The sequence below is a fragment of the Oenanthe melanoleuca genome, chromosome 27 (assembly GCF_029582105.1).
Source record: "Oenanthe melanoleuca isolate GR-GAL-2019-014 chromosome 27, OMel1.0, whole genome shotgun sequence".
Taxonomy (NCBI): Eukaryota; Metazoa; Chordata; class Aves; order Passeriformes; family Muscicapidae; genus Oenanthe; species Oenanthe melanoleuca.
The window spans coordinates 3,888,937-3,909,378 of record NC_079360.1 but is presented as its reverse complement, the minus strand read 5'-3'; the positions used below and the strand labels follow the sequence as shown (position 1 = coordinate 3,909,378).

General features: G+C 44.4%; 3 protein-coding genes across 3 annotated transcripts in view; all 3 read left to right on the top strand.

Moving 5' to 3' along the window:
- Positions 1-20,442, top strand: part of LOC130263937 (uncharacterized) — a 34,597-nt gene that overhangs the window by 783 nt on the left and 13,372 nt on the right. The window lies entirely within an intron of this gene.
- On the top strand, positions 605-6,629 carry LOC130264263 (gasdermin-A-like). The gene is made up of 10 exons (XM_056512306.1): positions 605-866; positions 1,023-1,218; positions 2,571-2,736; positions 2,809-2,902; positions 3,347-3,394; positions 3,632-3,786; positions 3,973-4,123; positions 4,831-4,904; positions 5,039-5,603; positions 6,345-6,629. The coding sequence occupies exons 1-9, from the start codon at positions 650-652 to the stop codon at positions 5,321-5,323; spliced, it is 1,386 nt and encodes a 461-aa protein (XP_056368281.1). The 5' UTR covers positions 605-649; the 3' UTR covers positions 5,324-5,603; positions 6,345-6,629.
- LOC130264264 (gasdermin-A3-like) lies at positions 8,448-18,796 on the top strand. The gene is made up of 11 exons (XM_056512307.1): positions 8,448-8,515; positions 8,641-10,783; positions 13,455-13,718; positions 13,875-14,070; positions 15,430-15,595; positions 15,668-15,761; positions 16,218-16,259; positions 16,505-16,653; positions 16,848-16,998; positions 17,722-17,795; positions 17,932-18,796. Exons 3-11 carry the CDS (start codon positions 13,499-13,501, stop codon positions 18,202-18,204), a joined length of 1,365 nt encoding a protein of 454 aa, XP_056368282.1. The 5' UTR covers positions 8,448-8,515; positions 8,641-10,783; positions 13,455-13,498; the 3' UTR covers positions 18,205-18,796.

Genomic DNA, 20,442 nt, shown 5'->3' with positions numbered 1-20,442 from the left:
AAACACCCACCAGCTCTCCCCTGCAGACCAACAGGGTCTGCCCAAGGAGCTCGACTGGGCTGATTTCCCTCAATATTGTGGCACATTTGCCCCTAAAATCTGCATCCTCAGTGTGTGCCAGATGTGTCCTCTCTGCAACATAACTGGATGTCACCAGCAAAGGAGGACGCAGCCAAACAACCCACAGCCCTTGCTGCTTTTTCTCCAAATGATCCTGTATGAACCCTGTGAATCTTGTGTCCCAGGTTAATATTGATCATTGTTTTGAAAACTTCTTAATAATTAAAGTAACACTTTGTTACAACGTCCTGCTTAAGCTGTGCAAGGGAAGGTTTAGCATAGACATCAGGAAAAAATTCTTCAATGAAAGGGTGATGGCTCACTGGAATTGTCTGCCCAGAAAGGTGCTGGAGTGATCATGACTGCACATGGTCTGAAAAAAGACAGGACGTGGCACTCAGCACCATGGTTTAGTTGATGAAGAACTGTTAGGTCATAGGTTGTAGTAGATTAATTCAAAGGTCTTTTCCAACCTAGTTAAGTCTGTGATTCTGTGCTATTATTTTAAGCAATATGGCTTAATTTATGTTGCCTCTTTCCCAAGGCACAAATCTCTTTGGTTTTGCTTCAAAACCTTGGCCACAGCAGAATGCTGAAAAAACTCACCAAAGCAATTGTAAAATTGGATTCATGCAAAGAATTGGTCCCTGTTGAGAGCATCACAGACAATGAGCACTTCAGGCCCCTCTGTCTACTGAAAAAAAAGAGAAAATCAACAAACGTGTTCCACCCAGCTCCCTACTACCAGCACACAGGGTTCACACTGCATGATGTGCTGCTGCCTGGACAAGATGGTAAAAGCATAGGTAAAGCCCAAATTTATCAATATGAATTTAAGAAATACCATAGATAATATTTTGGAACCATCTGTTGCTAAACAGTATCAGTTTTCCTATGTGTGATATACTTACTGTGCTGAGTCTGTGTAATCCTGTTTAAGATAACACATGCAATTATTTCAGAGTCCCTCCTTCAAGTTTCCAGCCAATTTACTCTCAGAAAAGCCAGCACAGACCAAGTTGATGGAGGTCTCAGCATTTCATTTGACCCTGCAAGTGCAGATCTGCAAGGAGGTGCCTCCTTGTCCAAGGCATTTTCTGTCAAGCCACAGAAGAAGAGCATTTCACTGCAGTCACTGGAGGAACTGACAAAAGAAAGGTAAGGAATGACAAAGGGAGCACACACGCTCCAGTCAGCCTCCTCCAGCCTCCAGCACCCAGTTAGCAATGGGTTTTCAACAGCCTAAAAACAAGATTAGGACCTTAGAGCATGAATTTCCCCTAACTAGGCCATGTTAGACAGAGAATGGGGTGACAAGTTCACCCCAGACCCTCCTCTTCTACAGGTTTATCCTGGTTGTGGTTTGACCCTGGCCAAATGCCAGGCACTGACAAACGTCCCTCACTCTCTCTCCCCTGCTACAGCTGGTCAGAAGAGAGAGAAAAAATTATATGAAGGGCTCATGAGTTGAGATAGGGGCCTTGAGTAAATACTTAAAGGGCAAACCAGGCTCAACTTAGAGCTACAAAGTGAGTTTATTAGTAACAAAATCAAAAGAAGATAATGAGAAATGAACTAAGCCTTTAAAAATTCCTCCATCCCTTCAACCACCAGTGCCAGATAATGGGCATGGGGGTTTTGGTCACTTTGTCACCCAAGGTTTTTTTCTGCTGCTCAGGGAGAGGAGCCCTTCCCCTGCTAAGCTATGGGGGTCCCTTCCCATGGGAGACAGTTCTCCATTAACTCCTCCAGCATAGTTCCAAATCTCAAGAGCACCAGTTATGCCAAAACTAATGCAACAGGAGTCCTTCCCATGGGCAACAGTCCTCCCAAAACTGCTGTGGTGTGGGTCATTTTCCCAGTCCTCCAAGGGGTGGAGTCCTGCACCCCACCACGGGCTGCAGTGCTCCAAGGAGAGGCTGTTCCAGCTTGGGAGCAGGGGCCCCCTCTCTCCACTGGGTCTCCCACTGCATCACAGCCTCCTCCAGGCATCCACCTGCTCTGGCATGGGCACGTCCCCCAGGGGCTGTGGGTGGATATCTGCATCCTCATGGATCTCCAGGAGCTGCAGGGGCACAGCTGCTTCACTGTGGCATTCACCACAGCCTGCAGGGGAATCAGCTCTGCTGCCTGAAGCACCTCCTGCCCCTCCTTCTCCACAGGCCTTGCTGTTTCCATTTTGTTTCCTTCACATATTCTCACCTTCTCCTCTTCTCTGGCTAGGAAAAAACCTGTGTCCCAATTTGTTTTGATTTTCTTCTTAAGCATGGTATCACAGAGGTGTTATCAACATCTCTAATTGGCCCAGGCTTGGCCAGAGCATGTCCATCTTCAGAGCCATCAGGGATGGGCCCTGCCAGACATGGTGGAAGCTTCTGGAAGCTTCTCACAGAAGCCACCACTGTGGACCCCTGCTACCAAAAACAAGGCCATGGAAAACCAACACATCCACCGTGATTAATCAGCTGCTCCTGGTGCTCCAAGCTCTTCCTAAACTTTTTCTCTTCTAGAGAAATAAACATGAAGCATTCATTCATCCGACAGCTACAGGGAACAGACATCAATCTATACGTGGTCACCGAAATCCTCGAAGCCTCAGAGGAGACTGTCTACAAGGAATCCACCAAGGCAGATGGGGGCTTCAAGGCCACATTTTATGCCACATTCTTTGCAAAGGTTTGGCTTTTCCCTCCCTCCTTTCCCAACACCTGCAACCACATGCTCTCACTGGTTGTTTTCCTTCACCAGGGCAACAGAGAGAGCAACCAAGACATAGTCATACCCAAGGGCTGCACCCTGGCATTCAGGACCATCCCACTACTCATTAGAGATGGAGAATGGGGTAAGCAACTTCCAGAAATGACCAATTCCTCCATTCCAGAAACAGTGCAGAAGAGGAAGAACATTTTAGGAAGTATCACTCAACCCTTCTCTTCCCTCAGCTGGTGTGCAAGGAGATGAGAAAGTGTGAGGGACAGAAATCAACTGAGGGAGGTCAAATAACCCATGCAAGGTCAAAGAGCTATGGGGGAAAGATGCTCTTTGAGGAGGGTTCAGTAGAGAAAGGAAAGAAGGAAGCTTCATATTTTTATTTCAGGAGCTGCAGAATTCCCATTCATAAAGGACACAGAGAGAAGAGTTTGGTTTCTTTATTTTCTCTTTTTTTCCTCTTTGCTCTTCCTTTTCTTTTTCAGAAGAAAGGAGATAAGGAGAAAAGAGAGTGGGTGACCCTCACTGGGAAGGCTGTTATATAAGACCTTAAACTGTCATTTTTATTCTCTTTCAGAGGTGGGTTATTTGCCAACAGAACGAACGGTGATGGAAACAATAGGAGGTGATTATAAGTAATGTATTTTAGAGCTTTCACTTGCACAACTTTTACCTGCTTTGGTAAGATGGAATCTCGCAGCATAAAAAAAAATCAATTGGAGTGTTTTGCCTCTACTCTGAGACATCACAACTTCCATATCACTTCAAAAACACTCATACAAATGTTTCATACTCTGGGTGTAAAGCTGCTAATGAACTCCTAGAACTCACGTGACAGAATTGGTCTCGTTCTGGTTTGCAGGTCCCTCACAAGGAAAATTAGGAGAAGTGATTGGTGAAGCGGAATGCCGCTTTCAAATTTTCTCCAAGTTGGCTCCTGACCTCCTGCTCATCGTCTTCAACACCATCAAAGCTGTTATGAAAGACAAGAACCTTCTTCAAGAGCTCAGCCAGAAAGTAAGTGAAGCTTTTCTTACTCCCAGAATTTATAAATACAGACACATCCAGAACCACATCCCTTATCGCACCTCTCCTGTGTAATAACTGTCCATCCAAAATTCCCTCACTTAGCACACCTCTTGTACTGGAAAAGCTGCAGCCTCTGCTCTCAGATGCTGACATTACTTTCCCTTAATGTTACAGATGGAAGATATTCCTGAGCAAAATGATGGGTATGAGCTGAAAACTGAGAGCCCAGACTTCAAAGACCTGTTCAGCACCTTACAGCATTTTCCAAGAGATTGTTTCCTTCTGTGTGCAGAAGGAATCACCTACACCCTTGATGCTTTGCATGGTGAGGCTTTGGGAATTTAGGAGGGAAATCAAGGCAGGGATGACTCCCAGTCCTGCCATTCCCTCCTACCTTCCTCTCTCACACCTCATACTTCTCAAGTGGAATCTACATCCATGTCCCATGGAGGGGAGAGGAAAGAAATCACCTCCACACCCACCCAGGCCTCCCTGCTCCCTCAAAGTGCAGTCACAGCTTCTACCCAAGGACCAGCTCCAATCTCTGCTCTGCTGACCAGAGACAGGACCCAAGCAAATGGCTGGAGCTGTGTCTGGGAGGGTTAGCTTGGATATCAGGCAAAGGTTCTTATCCCAGAGGGTTCTCAGGCACTGAACACACTCCCCAGGGAATGGTCACAGCCCCAAGGCTGACAGAGCTCCAGGAGTGTTTGGACAACTGTCTCAGGCACACAGTGGGATTGTTGGAGTTGTCCTGTGCAGGGACAGGAGCTGGACTTCAATTATCCTTGTAGGTCCCTTCCAACTCCATATTCCATGATTCTGTGAGCTACAGCCAGATCACTCTCACAGTCAGGCTGCACAAATCATTTCTATTAAAACATCTAAACAACCTTTGACCAAACAAGCATTTCCTATAAGAAATTATCACCCTTCCCATCCTCTTCACTCTCTCCCATCCTGCTCACCAGTCCCATCCCACCACTAACATTGGCAGGAGGTTTTGGATCCAAACCCAGTTTGTTTCTGCAGAGTTAATGGATGATCAGCTGTGGCTGCTGCTGCAATCCTTGGAAAGGAATATTCTATACCAACAGCTGAACCTGGTGAGAACACACACCACACTTGGCTCCTTTCAAGTGGGCCAGACTATTTTAATTCTAGCAACATCACCATAGTGATGTCAAAATCTGACAACTGATTAAAATAATGAATTTGCTTTTTTTATTGTTGTTTAAAGGTTGCAGAGATACTGAAACATGACCTGGAGGATAATATGTGCAATTTCCATGTGGATGCCAGGCTGCTCTCCTTCCCACACAAGGAGGAACAGATGTTAACCATGGAACTGGTGGAGCTGAGTGGAGTGCAGCTCCAGGAAGATGGATCAGCTGTCCCTAGGGATAAACCCTTCGAGGCCATGGCAGCCCTGTTTGTGGCCATGTACTTCCTGAATGGCTTGAGAAGGGTGTACCTGTCCCTATCCAGGGAAAGCCTCTCTAAAGCCTCAGGAAATCTCTGCTGAGCAACCAGGTTTTCTCCCAATATCATCCTTATTAATGCTCCAGGCTGCTTTGAATGGGAAATACAAATTTAAGGCTGGAAAATTAATTATTGATACTATGATAGGTTGGATATCAAAGTGGATTTTTCTGTCTGTCTCCGCCAAGAATACTGAGGTGCAACAGGAAAATCCACAAGCTCAAAGAATCCCAAGCCTGCCACCAGTGCCTCATGTAATCCTGCTTCCCTCAAAATGCTGCTGCTGCTTCTGCAATCAATAAATGGGAAAGGGAAGGGAAAAGGTGTTGGAGAAGATGAAACTGAGGAATCTTGCAAATATGAATGCTCAGATTCTGGGAATTGTTGGGGAAGGTAGAACAGGAAAGCCCTAGTTACTGAATTACCATAAACACAATACGATGGCTGGATGAAGCTAATCCACTCTTAATTAAACAATGCTTTTGGCCAGAGGGCAAGGCCAAAAGACACAAAAGACTGACCCGCACCCAAAGATTAGATCTTAGAGCTTAGAATGTCACATGCTATGCTAATGTAAGATTTCCTATAGGTTACATGTAAATGCTATAGAATTAGTATTTTGTATTAGATTGGTTCTTAGGGATTAGAATATTCATGATGGAAGTGGATTTATTGTGTTACAAACGGGAAGTCACTCTCTTCTCTCTTTCTCTTCCTATCTTTACTCCTTGCTCTTCTTCTCCCACTTCTGCTCTCCTCTCCCTCTCCCTTTACCCCAATATCCTTTTAACCCATTACTCCTCTCCTCTTCTTCCTCTCTTTTCTCTTTTCTTTTCCTCTTCTCTTCCCCTCTTTACCTTCTTTACTCTCTCTCTATACCCTCCTTCTTCTCTCTTTCTCTCCCCCTTTTTATCTCTTTAATCTGCACGTGGCTGTGCCGAGCAGCTCCTAGCAGACTCCCTTATAATAAACTGCAACTGTAGCTTTTAGCATTTACAGAGCGTCTGAGTCTTGCTCCTCGCGTCCACCCTGATTCAAAGAGTCCAGGAGTCTCCCGCAAAAAGGGAATGGGAAGGGCAGGGAAATGCAAAGGAAAAGGGGAAATGCAAAGAAAACAAAAGCCAAAGGAAAACATGAGCAGTGATTCACTGTCCCTGGTTCCTCTCTGCTTCAGTGGGGACTCCATGAACTGCTGGTGCCAGGAAGGTGGGGAAATCCCAGAGGTTTCACTGACACCTCCCTGCTCCCATCTCCCTGAGTTGCTTGAGGGACATCTGCAGCACTTCAGAGCAACAATCCAATGCTCTCATTATCACTTTATAAATAAAGAGCAGCTTCTTGCTAAGCAATTGGGTATCCTCAAAGGCAGTTTCTTATTTTCATGCGTGTTTGATCCCAGGGCACAACTGACAAAGTCAGGATTGAAGCTGTACCACAAATAAGTGCACTTAGCTACTTCCACATCCACCCCCACTTCATGGATACAATGAGATAAGATGGAAAATAATTATTTACTAACTCAAACCTTTTTCCATGCACTCAATGAATGGCTTCCTTAGATGTTCAGAGCTCCACTGGGATCGCTTTCAAATGTCCACACAACTCAGGCTGCTCAAGAGGTCACATGATGAGACAAGGCATTTCTCTAAGAGCATTTAATTTTCTCCCAGGTCTACAAAAAAAGATTTATGATTCCATGACTGCTAGCAGTTGCTGGTATATCCTACTCAGCTTTTTACATCCTATCTGCCACCTGAATTCCAGCTCCAAGAAATCCTACACTGCAGTGAAAGGCAGAAAGACAGCAACAATTATGTGCTATGGCTTGTCACACCCAAACCATGAGGAGGCGCAGCTCACCATCAGGTTCTGGGGAGGGTGGGGGAACTTCACCCTCTACATTTGCAGAAGTTTCAGTTATCCACCAGTCCCTGCAACACATTCCAGAAGTTAGACCATGCCTAAGTGGCCTGGGTAATCCATAATCTTGTTGTGCTCCATATCTGTCTGCACCCTGTCCTAGGTTACACAATATGAAGATCTGCCCAAAAGTACATATTTTATCTATCACCATCTTCATGAACTGTTGAATCCAGGTGGGGCAGTGATCCTTATCTCTGTGGGACATATCCTCTGCTAATGGGCCATCTGTTAAAAACCAGGTGGGGCAGTCTCTTTATCTTTTCCATGATCCATCCTTCCTCCAGGAAGATAGCTTCTGTTCATGGGCCATCCAGTCCCACTGTATGACTGATAAAATTACATCATCCCATTGGAGATGCTCCACCCAGTGGGAGGAGCAAAGCATTTCCTACCTACATAAAATCTGAGACTTGGAACACCAAAGTAGCACTTTTCCCACAGCTTTCTAGAGGACAAGGCCTACCAGACCTTTCTACAGAATCCCTATTCAAGAAGACCACTTAATCTGAACTGCTCCCACCACCCTTACTAGTGGGGTGTCAGGTTGTATTCTGACTTTGTCAGAGGTTTTTCTTTTGTACTCTTGCATGTGTTTTATTTCTCTTTTTTTCCTGTTAAATTGTATTTCTGAATTGGAGTCTCCCACTGGTTTTGCTTTCAAACCAGTACACACTCAAAGAATTGTTACTGGATCTTCAAGACCCTACAAACGAGAACACTGTGCGTGTGGGGACGGAGGTTGTTAGCGTGAGCCCTTTTCAAATTACTCCTCTTGGGTGGCTTCTGGCTCTTCTGCAGTGGAGTATTTGCATTGGGGCTTACTTGGTGTGAGTTCAGGCAAAGCCTTTCCTTCCTTATATTTCTTTAGATTCTCTTTTTATTTTCGTTCTTCTCTGCTCCGTGTGTCCTTCCTTCTAAGGAAGAGTTACGCAAGTAACAGCCGTTTGGAGAGAACTGAAAACTGGGGAGTAGGATGGCAAATAAAAAAAGCTGAGAATAATTCTGGGCAATAATAAATCTGGTATGAACAGACAGAGATCTGCCAGCAAGGATTGGATCTAATGCTGCACCTGCCCAGGTGCTGTCTTTGGGGAGCCTTTTGTCAGGAAGGTAAAAGAAACTAAATTACTCTATGCTCTGGGTTTGTGGGGGTGCCACCTTATTGTGCAACTCACCACTCCTGTACTTAGCAAACATTTCCACCCCTTTGGAAGAGAGCCAGAGAACTTCTCCCATTTGTGCTGCTCTCCAGAAGCCACATCACCTCAGCAGCTCCGTGGTTTGCTCTGAACTCCCACCGGCCCACAAACAGGCAAGTGCATTATCCCAGAGATTTGGGTAGGGAAGAGGGGGGGTACAGGAGCTTTGGGTACGGGAGAGGGTTGGTGGGAGCTCTCTCTTTCACTGCTCTTGTTTAGTTTTCCTCTCTTCTTGCAGAATTCCAAGGGAAAGAACAAGGAAGTGCTTCTAACATTGAGCACACAAGGCTATTTGTCTGTGGAATGATTCAAATGGAATGAAAGTAGGGTTACATGGGATATTGGGAAGAAATTCCTCTGTGTGAGGGTGCTCAGGCACTGCCACTGACCAGCCCACATCCCTGGCAATGTCCAAGGCCAGGCTGGACGGGGCTTGGAGCAACCTGAGATAGTGGAAGGTGTCCCCGACCATGTTAAGGAGGGGAATGGAATGAGCTTTATGGTCCCTTCTCACCCAAAACATTCTGGATTGCTCAATTTCCATTCCCCATCTTCATCCCATAAAACACCAGAAAAATTCAACTGAAATTTTTGATGAAAACAAGCTGTGTTAGAAAACAAACAGGGATTTCTCTCTGACCCTCAAACACCCACCAGCTCTCCCCTGCAGACCAACAGGGTCTGCCCAAGGAGCTCGACTGGGCTGATTTCCCTCAATATTGTGGTACATTTGCCCCTAAAATCAACATCCTCGGAGTGTGCTACCTGTGCTCTCTCTGCAACATAACTGGAGCTCACTGCACCTTTTCTAAAATATGCAATTTGATACCTAGCCAGCCTGTTAAGCAGGCAGGTACCTGGGTGAAAATCTATTGGACCTTAAATGCCGATGTATCATTGGTTGGGAAAGTGAATGATAGAAATTGTAACCAACCACCTGTGTGAGCCCGGGAAAGATCAATCACCCTATCTGAGCGTGCTCACAAAAGAATAAAAAAGTTTAAGTCTTGTTACAGTGAACTACAAGGGTCGTGGGTTTTGTCTCAGACCCCGCACCCCCCTGGCAGCCCAAGGGGTAAAACAACAGAAACAACTAACCACTGTAGAACCAGTGACCAGCCTACATGATTTCAACTTCAGCCAAAACCTGCGAAAAGCAGGGACAGACAAAATCCGCCCAGCAAGACGAGAAAGGAACTTCTAGCTGCGAGCTAGGGAGAAACGCCCACGAAAAGAGGCGGGAAATTTTGGCCCAGAGTCAGGTATGTCCAAGAAACAGGAAGAAGCCCAGAAAAAGAGAGGCAGGAAATTATGGCCAAAAGAGCCAAGGAAAAGATGTCCAAAAGAGACGGGAAGAAAATTATTGTCCAGGTAAGAAATGAGAATAAAATCTTAGCTGAGAGCTATGAAAAACATGGGATGATACATTTCCACAGAGAAACATTCAATCATCCAGGTATGGGTTCAATTTTTGGATGAGTGGGAGATACATTATGAAGAAGAATTGCTTTCTGATTTAATATCATGGACAAAAGGTGAAGAGATAGAACTAACTAATGAAACTGTATTTAATATAAATAATTGGACTAAAACTGGAGAAGAAATATTAAGTGCTGCTTTAAAAGATGATAAAAATGCAATTAAAGCTTTAAAAACCTGGGAAATTATCTTAAAGTTTCTAAAGGAGACAAAAGTCAATTTATCTAGCAGCAGCATGGAAGAAAATGTACTTATTCCATGCAGAGAGACTCCACTGACAAGCAAACCCTTAGTACCCAACTCGGAGACCCCTAATCCATCCCAAATCACCGTGGGGCGGCCCAAGGAAAAACCCCAAGATGGTGGCGACCTTGTGTCAGGAAAAGAAAAAGCCTGGGAAAAATCCCATGATGGCAGTAACTGCATGGCCACCAGCGGGAAAAAAGAAACCGAACCTCCCTCGTGGGGTGTGCCTCTGCCCCCTCCAGCCCTGGTGCCTCCTACTCTGACCATGCCCTGGTGGGAGGTATCCCCTGCTTCTATACAGCCTTGGTGGGTGATTCCCCCAGTCACGGTCCAGCCTCAGATTAGTGGGGTCCAGCCCCAGTCCAGCCTTTGAAGGGTGTGTCTTCAGCTCGGCAAGAAAACATGCTTCAGACCGGGATTACAATGGGAAACCCCTGCCAACAACTCCCCGAAAGGGAAATCCGAGATGAGGTCATATCAGAAACGCCCTGCGACACACTGGGAAGCCCACCAGGAAGTAAGCAAACCAGGAAGTAAAAACACCAGAGCTCCGAACTCAGCTTCTGCTTCAAGCAACCGCTTTGATCCTGCCGTGATCTCCAAAACCAAGCCTTTGACCACACCTCCAAACCTATCTACACCTGCAACAGAGAACTGTAAGTTTGTAAGGGTAGCGGGAGGAGATTTTCAAGTCTCTAATTTAATTAACACTCAGGGTCTGTGGGAACAGGAAATTCTCTCCCTAAGAAATAAACACCTACCCACTAACCTTCCACTAAGCTATGGGGGGGAAGAAATACACAGATATAAAAGGGGAATGTCTGCGTTTATGTAACATTTTCAAACTGCCCCAATCACACGAAAAGCCACCATCCCAGCTAGGGGGTGGGATCCAAACACTTACACTAGCATCAGAACCAGAAATTCGAGTATGGGAAAAACCCCTACAGAATGCCCACAAAGCAAAAAGCAGCAGGAAAAGAATTACCAAAATAAAGCTTCATAGAGACTGTAAAAAACAGGCTAATCTGAAAAGATACCACCAGACACATAGAAAAGCTAGAAGACAGCAATAGAGAACAAACTGTCTTCTCAACAAATGTAACGACATGCTACTTGCCTCATGTCTTAAGACAGTGAAAATGAAAATTAAAGAACACCACCAACCAAGCTGCTGTAAACAGCAATGTTCACCTTCAGCAGAAATCAACAGCTGCTTCACCCACCTCCAATTTAACTTTGCCAAAGCCTGTATATTTTGCAAACTTTACTAATTTAATATTTGTCTTCTTAGCCTGTTTTTTACAGTTGCAGTGAAAATACCATGCCAATAGAGCAAATATGGGTTGCAGTTTGCCAAGTGTGTCCTAAAATCTGTAGTGCAAAGTTTATTGCTGTTGTTGTTCACTGAAACCAAAATTTCACAAATCAATTATTTTACAGTTGCTGAAAAAGTATTTTATCAGAGTGGCAAATATAGTCTACAATTTTTTAAGTGTATGTTGAAGTTCACAGTAGACTGTTTGTTAACTTTATTCATATACATTGTAATAGCATCATACTCAATCAGCCATCCTGAAAAATTCAAAGATCTTGCTTACTCATATTATAAGTTCAACAAAATAAATCTATGTGGATTAGTTTAGTAAAAGATATTTAACTGACAAACTACAATTGCAAAGTTTTCTAAAATACCTACCTCTTATAAATTCTGTTTACAATGTTTAAAATTTACTAAAGGTTTGTTTTAAAATATAATAGAAAATTTTTGCCTGGTCTAAAGTCTCAACCCTGGCCATCTAAGATTTAGACTAAGCAGAAGAAATGTTTACCATCACAGCCTTCTCAGTCTGTTACAATTGTGGCCAGATTGAAATTTGACTGACAAGGAGAAAAATTATTAACCCAGTTATTTCTTAGCTAAAAATAAAACCAAGTACTTTAGCTTTGCAAAAGCTAAAACCTTTTCCTTTGGGATAAACATGAAGAATCTTATCTGGAGAAAATTATCCTAAGTTATCATTTAAAGGAAAACTCCTCAGCAGTATTAAACACTAAAATTGTATTGTAACGCATCAGCAGTTATAACTCTCACCACATTGAGTTAATTCAAAAGTGCATGTTTCCTTCCTGTTCCAATTTCTAAAAACAAAGAAACGGGGTGAAAGGACAGATAGAAACATGTGTGTTCTTAATTGAAACAGTTTTAAGTTAAATGGCTTATTATTTTTAAATAAAACAAAGGGGATTAAGGAATAAAGGAAATATGTATTTTCTTATTTGAAATGGTTTAAGTTAAATGGTTTCTCGTTTTTGAAAATTTTAATGGTTTTGAACTAAATGGCTCTTGTTTAATGTTGAAATGTAACGTTATAGTTACTAAGTATCAAGCCTGTAACGTATCAAGTTAAAAATTATTATGTTAACAGTTTCTAAATAGAAACACCACAACTCCAAGGATATATCAAGACACAACAACTTGGAACACTAATCTTATACAATTCTATAATAAAAATTTAAGATTTTTAATTTTTAAATGAAAAAGTATGAATTGTGGCAGTGAATATTGCATCTTTTCTAAAAGATGCAATTTGATACCTAGCCAGCCTGTTAAGCAGGCAGGTACCTGGGTGAAAATCCCAGCTCATCTATTGGACCCTACTTACAGATGTATCATTGGTCAAAAAGTGAATGACAGAAATTGTAACCAACCACCTGTGTGAGCCCGGGAAAGATCAATCACCCTATTTAAGCGTGCTCACAAAAGAATAAAAAAGCTTAAGTCTTGTTACAGTGAACTTCAGGTGTTGTGGTTTTTGTCTGGGACCCAACACGCCACGGCAACCCAAGGGATGAAACAATAGAAACAACTAACAACTGTAACAGAGGATGAGGCCAAACAACCCACAGCCCCTGCTGCTTCCTCACCAAACACTCCCTGTAACAACGCTGTGAAACTTGTGCCTGGGTAATATCGGTCATTATTTTGAAAACTTTGTAGTAATTAGAGTAACACTTTGTGTTACATCGTGCTTAAGCTGCGCATGGGGAAGTTAAGCATAGAGATCAGGAAAAAATTCTTCACTGAAAGGGTGATTGGTAACAGGAATAGTCTCCACCACCAGAGAGGTGCTGGAGTAATCATCCCTGCACATGTTTAAAAAAGACAGGACGTGGCACTCAGCACCATGGTTTAGTTGATTAGAAAGTGTTAGGTCATAGGTTGGAATAGATGACTTCAAAGGCCTTTTCCATCCTAGTTCATTCTGTGATTCTGTGCTAGTATTTCAAGTAATTTGGCTAATCTGTGTTGCCTCTTTTCCAAAGGACAAATCCACTTGGCTTTGCTTCAAAACCTCAGCCACAGCAGAATGTTTAAAAAATTCACCAAAGTCATAGCAAAAGAAATGGATCCAAGGAAGGACCTGGTCCCTGTCGAGAGCATTGCAGACAATGAGCACTTCAGGCCCCTCTATCTACTGAAAAAAAAGAGAAAATCAAAAACCATATTCCACCCATATCCCTACTACCAGCCAACAGGGCTCAAACTGGATGATGTGCTGCTGCCTGGACAAGATGATAAAAGCATAGGTAAAGCCCAAATTTATCAGTATGAATTTAAGAAATACCATAGATAATATTTTGGAACCATTTGTTGCTAAACAGTATCAGTTTTCCTATGTGTGATATACTTACTGTGCTGAGTCTGTGTAATCCTGTTTAAGATAACACATGCAATTATTTCAGAGTCCCCCCTTCAAGTTTCCAGACAGATTATTATCACAAAAACCATTACTGACCAAGGTGATGGAGGTCTCAGGATTGCATTTGACCCTGCAAGTGCAGATCTGCAAGGAGGTGCCTCCTTGTCCAAGGCGATTGTTATCAAGGCACATAAGAAGAGCATTTCACTGCAGTCACTGGAGGCACTAAAAAAAGAAAGGTAAGGAATGACAAAGGGAGCACATATGCTCCAGTCTGCCTCCTCCAACCTATGCCAGGTTAACAATGGGTTTTCAACAGCCTAAAAACCAAGATTAGGACCTTAGAGCATGAATTTCCCCTAACTAGGCCAGGTTAGACAGAGAATGGGGTGACAAGTTCACCCCAGACCCTCCTCTTCTACAGGTTTATCCTGGTTGTGGTTTGACCCTGGCCAAATGCCAGGCACTGACAAACGTCCCTCACTCTCTCTCTCCTGCTACAGCTGGTCAGAAGAGAGAGAAAAAATTATATGAAGGGCTCATGAGTTGAGATAGGGGCCTTGAGTAAATACTTAAAGGGCAAACCAGGCTCAACTTAGAGCTACAAAGTGAGTTTATTAGTAACAAAATCAAAAGAAGATAATGAGAAATGAACTAAGCCTTTAAAAACACCTTTTTGTCTCCAGCACCTCCATCCCTTCAACCACCAGTGCCAGATAATGGGCATGGGGGTTTTGGTCACTTTGTCACCCAAGGTTTTTTTCTGCTGCTCAGGGAGAGGAGCCCTTCCCCTGCTAAGCTATGGGAGTCCCTTCCCATGGGAGACAGTTCTCCATTAACTCCTCCAGCATAGTTCCAAATCTCAAGAGCACCAGTTATGCCAAAACTAATGCAACAGGAGTCCTTCCCATGGGCAACAGTCCTCCCAAAACTGCTGTGGTGTGGGTCATTTTCCCAGTCCTCCAAGGGGTGGAGTCCTGCACCCCACCACGGGCTGCAGTGCTCCAAGGAGAGGCTGTTCCAGCTTGGGAGCAGGGGCCCCCTCTCTCCACTGGGTCTCCCACTGCATCACAGCCTCCTCCAGGCATCCACCTGCTCTGGCATGGGCACGTCCCCCAGGGGCTGTGGGTGGATATCTGCATCCTCATGGATCTCCAGGAGCTGCAGGGGCACAGCTGCTTCACTGTGGCATTCACCACAGCCTGCAGAGGAATCAGCTCTGCTGCCTGAAGCACCTCCTGCCCCTCCTTCTCCACTGGCCTTGCTGTTTCCATTTTGTTTCCTTCACATATTCTCACCTTCTCCTCTTCTCTGGCTAGGAAAAAACCTGTGTCCCAATTTGTTTTGATTTTCTTCTTAAGAATGGTATGACAGAGGTGTTATCAACATCTCTAATTGGCCCAGGCTTGGCCAGAGCATGTCCATCTTCAGAGCCATCAAGGATGGGCCCTGCCAGACATGGTGGAAGCTTCTGGAAGCTTCTCACAGAAGCCACCACTGTGGACCCCTGCTACCAAAAACAAGGCCATGGAAAACCAACACATTCCCCCAACTGCTCTTAATGCTTCAGAAACTTTCTTAACATTCTTCTTTCTCAGGAAAATCAACATGGATCATTCCTTCATCCAACAACTACTGAGAACAGACATTGATCTACACCTGGTCACCGAAATCCTTGAAGCCTCAGAGCAGACTGTCTACAAGGAATCCACCAAGGCAGATGGGGGCTTCAAGGCCACATTTTATGCCACATTCTCTGCAAAGGTTTGGCTTTTCCCTCCTTCCTTCCCCAACACCTGCAACAATGTGTTCTCACTGGTTGTGTTCCTTCACCAGGGCAACAGAGAGAGCAACCAAGACATAGTCATACCCGAGGGCTGCACCCTGGCATTCAAGACCATCCTACTAGTCATTAGAAATGGAGCATGGAGTAAGTAACTTCCAAAAATTACCAACTCCTCCTTTCCAGAAACAGAGCAGAAGAGGAAGAATATTTTAGGAAGTATCACTCAACCCTACTCTGCCCTCAGCTGGCGTGCAAGGAGATGAGAAAGTGTGAGGGACAGAAATTAAATGGAGGAGGTCAGATAACCCATGCAAGGTCAAAGAGCTACAGGGGAAAGATGCTCTTTGAGAAGGGTTCAGTAGAGAAAGGAAAGAAGGAAGCCTCATATCTATATTTCAGGAGCTGCAGAATTCCCATTCATAAAGGACACAGAGAGAAGAGTTTGGTTTCTTTTTTCTCTCTTTTCTTGTTTTTATTCTTCGCTCTGTTTGTTTCTTTTATTTTTCAGAAGAAAAGAGACAACAAGAAAAGAGGGTGGGTGACCATCACTGAGAAGGCTGGTATATAAGACCCTAAACTCTCCTTTTTATTCTCTTTCAGATATAGCTCATTTCCCAAGAGGACACTGCCTACTTCAAATAGGTGATCATAAGTAATGTATTTTAGAGCTTTCACTTACAGAACTTTTACCTGCTTTGGGTAAGATGAAATCTCCCAGCATAAAACAAATCACCTCTAGTGAATTGCCTCTACTCTGAGACATCACAACTGCCCAAATTCAGGATTGGTTCAAAAACACTCATATAATTGTTTCAAACTCTTAGTTTAGAGCTGATAATGAGCTCCTAGAACTCAAATGAGAAATTTGGTGTCATTCTGCTTTGCAGATCAACCACAGGCAAAAGACGTAGTGAGTGAAGTGGAATGCCGCTATCAAATTTTCTCCAAGTTGTCTCCTGACATCCTGTTCATTGTCTTCAACACCATCAAAGTGGTGATGAGTGATAAGAACCTCCTTCAAGAGCTCAGACAGAAAGTAAGTGAAGCTTTTCTTACTCTCACAGTTTAAAAATACAGACACATCCAGGACCACACCTCCTGTCTGTTGAGTCACCTCTCCTGTGCCACAACTGTCCATCCAAAATTCCCTCAGCCAGCACATCTTGCTGTACTGGAAAAGCTGCAGCCTCTGTCCTCAGATCGTGATATTTCTTTCCCTTGTGCCCACAGATGGAAGATATTCCTAAGCAAAATGATGGGTATGAGCTGAAAACTGAGAGCCCAGACTTAAAAGACCTGTTCAGCACCTTACAGCATTCTCCAAGAGATCGTCTACATCAGCTGACAGGAGGAATCACCTACATCCTTGATGCTTTGCATGGTGAGGTTTTAGGAATTTAGGAGTGAAACGAAGGCAGCGATGATTGCCATTCCTGCCATTCCCTCCAACCTTCCTCTCTCACACCTCATACTTCTCAAGTGGAATCTACATCCATGTCCCATGGAGGGGAGAGGAGAGAAATCCCCTCCACACCCACCCAGGCCTCCCTGCTCCCTCAAAGTGCAGTCACAGCTTCTGCCCAAGGACCAGCTCCAATCTCTGCTCTGCTGACCAGAGACAGGACACAAGCAAATGGCTGGACCTGTGTCTGGGAGGGTTAGCTTGGATATCAGGGAAAGGTTCTTATCCCAGAGGGTTCCCAGGCACTGAACACACTCCCCAGGGAATGGTCACAGCCCCAAGGCTGACAGAGCTCCAGGAGAATTTGGACAACTGGGTCACAACAGTGCACAACTCAGGCACACAGTGGGATTGTTGGGGTTGTCCTGTGCAGGGACAGGAGCTGGACTTCAATTATCCTTGTAGGTCCCTTCCAACTCCATATTCCATGATTCTGTGAGTTACAGCCAGATCACTCTCACAGTCAGGCTGCACAAATCATTTCTATTGAAGCATCCAAAGAACTTCCAACTTATGGGCACTTTTTACAAGAAATGATCACCCTTCCCACCCTCTTCACTTTCTCCCATCCTGCTCACCACTCCCATCACATTACCAAGCTTGGTGTGATGTTTTGGATCCAAACCCAGTTTGTTTCTGCAGAGTTAATGGATGAACAACTGTGGCTGCTGCTGCAATCCTTGGAAAGGAAGATTCTGACCCAACAGCTGAAACTGGTGAGAACACACATCACACCTGGCTCCTTTCAAGGGGGCCAGACTATTTTAATTCTAGCAACATCACTATTGCAATGTCACAACTTGACAATTGATTAAAATAATGATTTTGAGTTTTTTTTATTATTGTTTAAAGGTTGAAAACCTCCTGGATCAAGACCTGGCCTATACAAGGAGTCCTTTCCATGTGGATGCCAGGCTGCTCTCCTTCCCACACAAGGAGGAACAGATGTTAACCATGGAACTGGTGGAGCTGAGTGGAGTGCAGCTCCAGGAAGATGGATCAGCTGTCCCTAGGGATAAACCCTTTGAGTCTGTGGCAGCCCTGTTTGCTGCCCTGTATGCCCTCAACCTCCTGAGTGGCTCCAAGCAGGACACACTGGGCCCTGCCCAGGGAAACCCTCTGTAAAGCATTGGGAAATCTCTGCTGCCCAACCAGGTTACTCTCCCAATATCACCCTTGTTAATGCTCAAGGCTGCTTTGGCTGGAAAAGCAGATTTAAGGCTGGAAAATTAATTACTTATGTTATTTTAGGCTGGATATTAAAGTGGATTTTTCTGTCTGTCTCCCCCAAGAATACTGAGGTGCAACAGGAAAATCCACAAGCTCAAAGAATCCCAGCCTGCCACCAGTGCCTCATGTAATCCGTCTGCCCTCAAAATACTGCTGCTGCTTCTGCAATCAATAAATGGGAAAGGGAAGGGAAAAGGGAATGGGAAGGGCAGGGAAATGCAAAGGAAAAGGGGAAATGCAAAGAAAACAAAAGCCAAAGGAAAACATGAGTGGTAATTCAGGGTGATTTACTTACCCTGGTTTTCTGTGCTTCAGTGGGGACTGCATGAACTGCTGGTGCCAGGAAGGTGGGGAAATCCCAGAGGTTTCACTGCCACCTCCCTGCTCCCATCTGAGTTGCTTGAGGGACATCAGCAGCACTTCAGAGCAACACTACAAATGCTCTCATTATCACTTTATAAATAAAGAGCAGCTTCTTGCTAAGCAATTGGGTATCCTCAAAGGCAGTTTCTTATTTTCATGCGTGTTTGATCCCAGGGCACAACTGACAAAGTCAGGATTGAAGCTGTACCACAAATAAGGGCACTTAGCTACTTCCTCATCCACCCCCACTTCATGGATACAATGAGATAAGATGGAAAATAATTATTTACTAACTCAAACCTTTTTCCATGCACTCAATGAATGGCTTCCTTAGATGTTCAGAGCTCCACTGGGTTCACTTTCAAATGTCCACACAACTCAGGCTGCTCAAGAGGTCACATGATGAGGCAAGGCATTTCTCTAAGAGCATTTAATTTTCTCCCAGGTCTACAAAAAAAGATTTATGATTCCATGACTGCTAGCAGTTGCTAGTATATCCTACTTGGTTTTTTTATCCATTCTGCCACCTGAATTCCAGCTCCAAGAAATCCTACACTGCAGTGAAAGGCAGAAAGACAGCAACAATTATGTGCTATGGCTTGTCACACCCAAACCATGAGGAGGCCCAGCTCCCCATCAGGTTCTGGGGAGGTTGGGGAAACTTCATCCTCTACATCTGCAGAAGTTTCAGTTATCCACCAGTCCCTGCAACACATTCCAGAAGTTAGACCATGCCTAAGTGGCCTGGGTAATCCATAATCTTGTTGTGCTCCATATCTGTCTGCACCCTGTCCTAGGTTACACAATGTGAAGATCTGCCCAAAAGTACATATTTTATCTATCACCATCTTCATGAACTGTTGAATCCAGGTGGGGCAGTGATCCTTATCTCTGTGGGACATATCTTCTGCTAATGGGCCATCTGTTAAAAACCAGGTGGGGCAGTCTCTTTATCTTTTCCATGATCCATCCTTCCTCCAGGAAGATAGCTTCTGTTCATGGGCCATCCAGTCCCACTGTATGACTGATAAAATTACATCATCCCACTTGGAGATGCTCCACCCAGTGGGAGGAGCAAAGCATTTCCTACCTACATAAAAACTGAGACTTGGAACACCAAGACAGCCTTGTTTCTACTGGTTCCCAGAGGACAAGGCCTACCAGACCTTTCTACGGGATCCCTACTTCAACAAGACCACTTAATCTGAACTGCTCCCACCACCCTTACTAGTGGGGTGCCAAGTTGTATTCTGACTTTGTCAGAGGTTTTTCTTTTGTACTCTTGCATGTGTTTTATTTTTCTCTTTTTCCCCTATTACATTGCATTTCTGATTTGGAGTCTCCCACTGGTTTTGCTTTCAAACCAGTACACACTCAAAGAATTGTTACTGGATCTTCAAGACCCTACAAACGAGAACACTGTGCGTGTGGGGACGGAGGTTGTTAGCATGAGCCCTTTTCAAATTACTCCTCTTGGGTAGCTTCTGGCTCTTCTGCAGTGGAGTATTTGCATTGGGGCTTACTTGGTTTGAGTTCAAGCAAAGCCTTTCCTTCCAACACTTCCACCAAGTGTTGGTGGTTTTGAGCTGTCTTGGGGCGAATTCCACTGGCACCTGCCTGATGCCACTGAGTGGGACAGCCCCGCTCCAAGCTTCTCCAACTCACCAATTGTGCCTGGCCACAGAGAGAGGACCACAAATGGTCACAGCCCAGCCCTTGTCTCATCTGCCCTGATGTCTCTTGCAAGGAAGGCAAAGTCCCTCCCTGAGT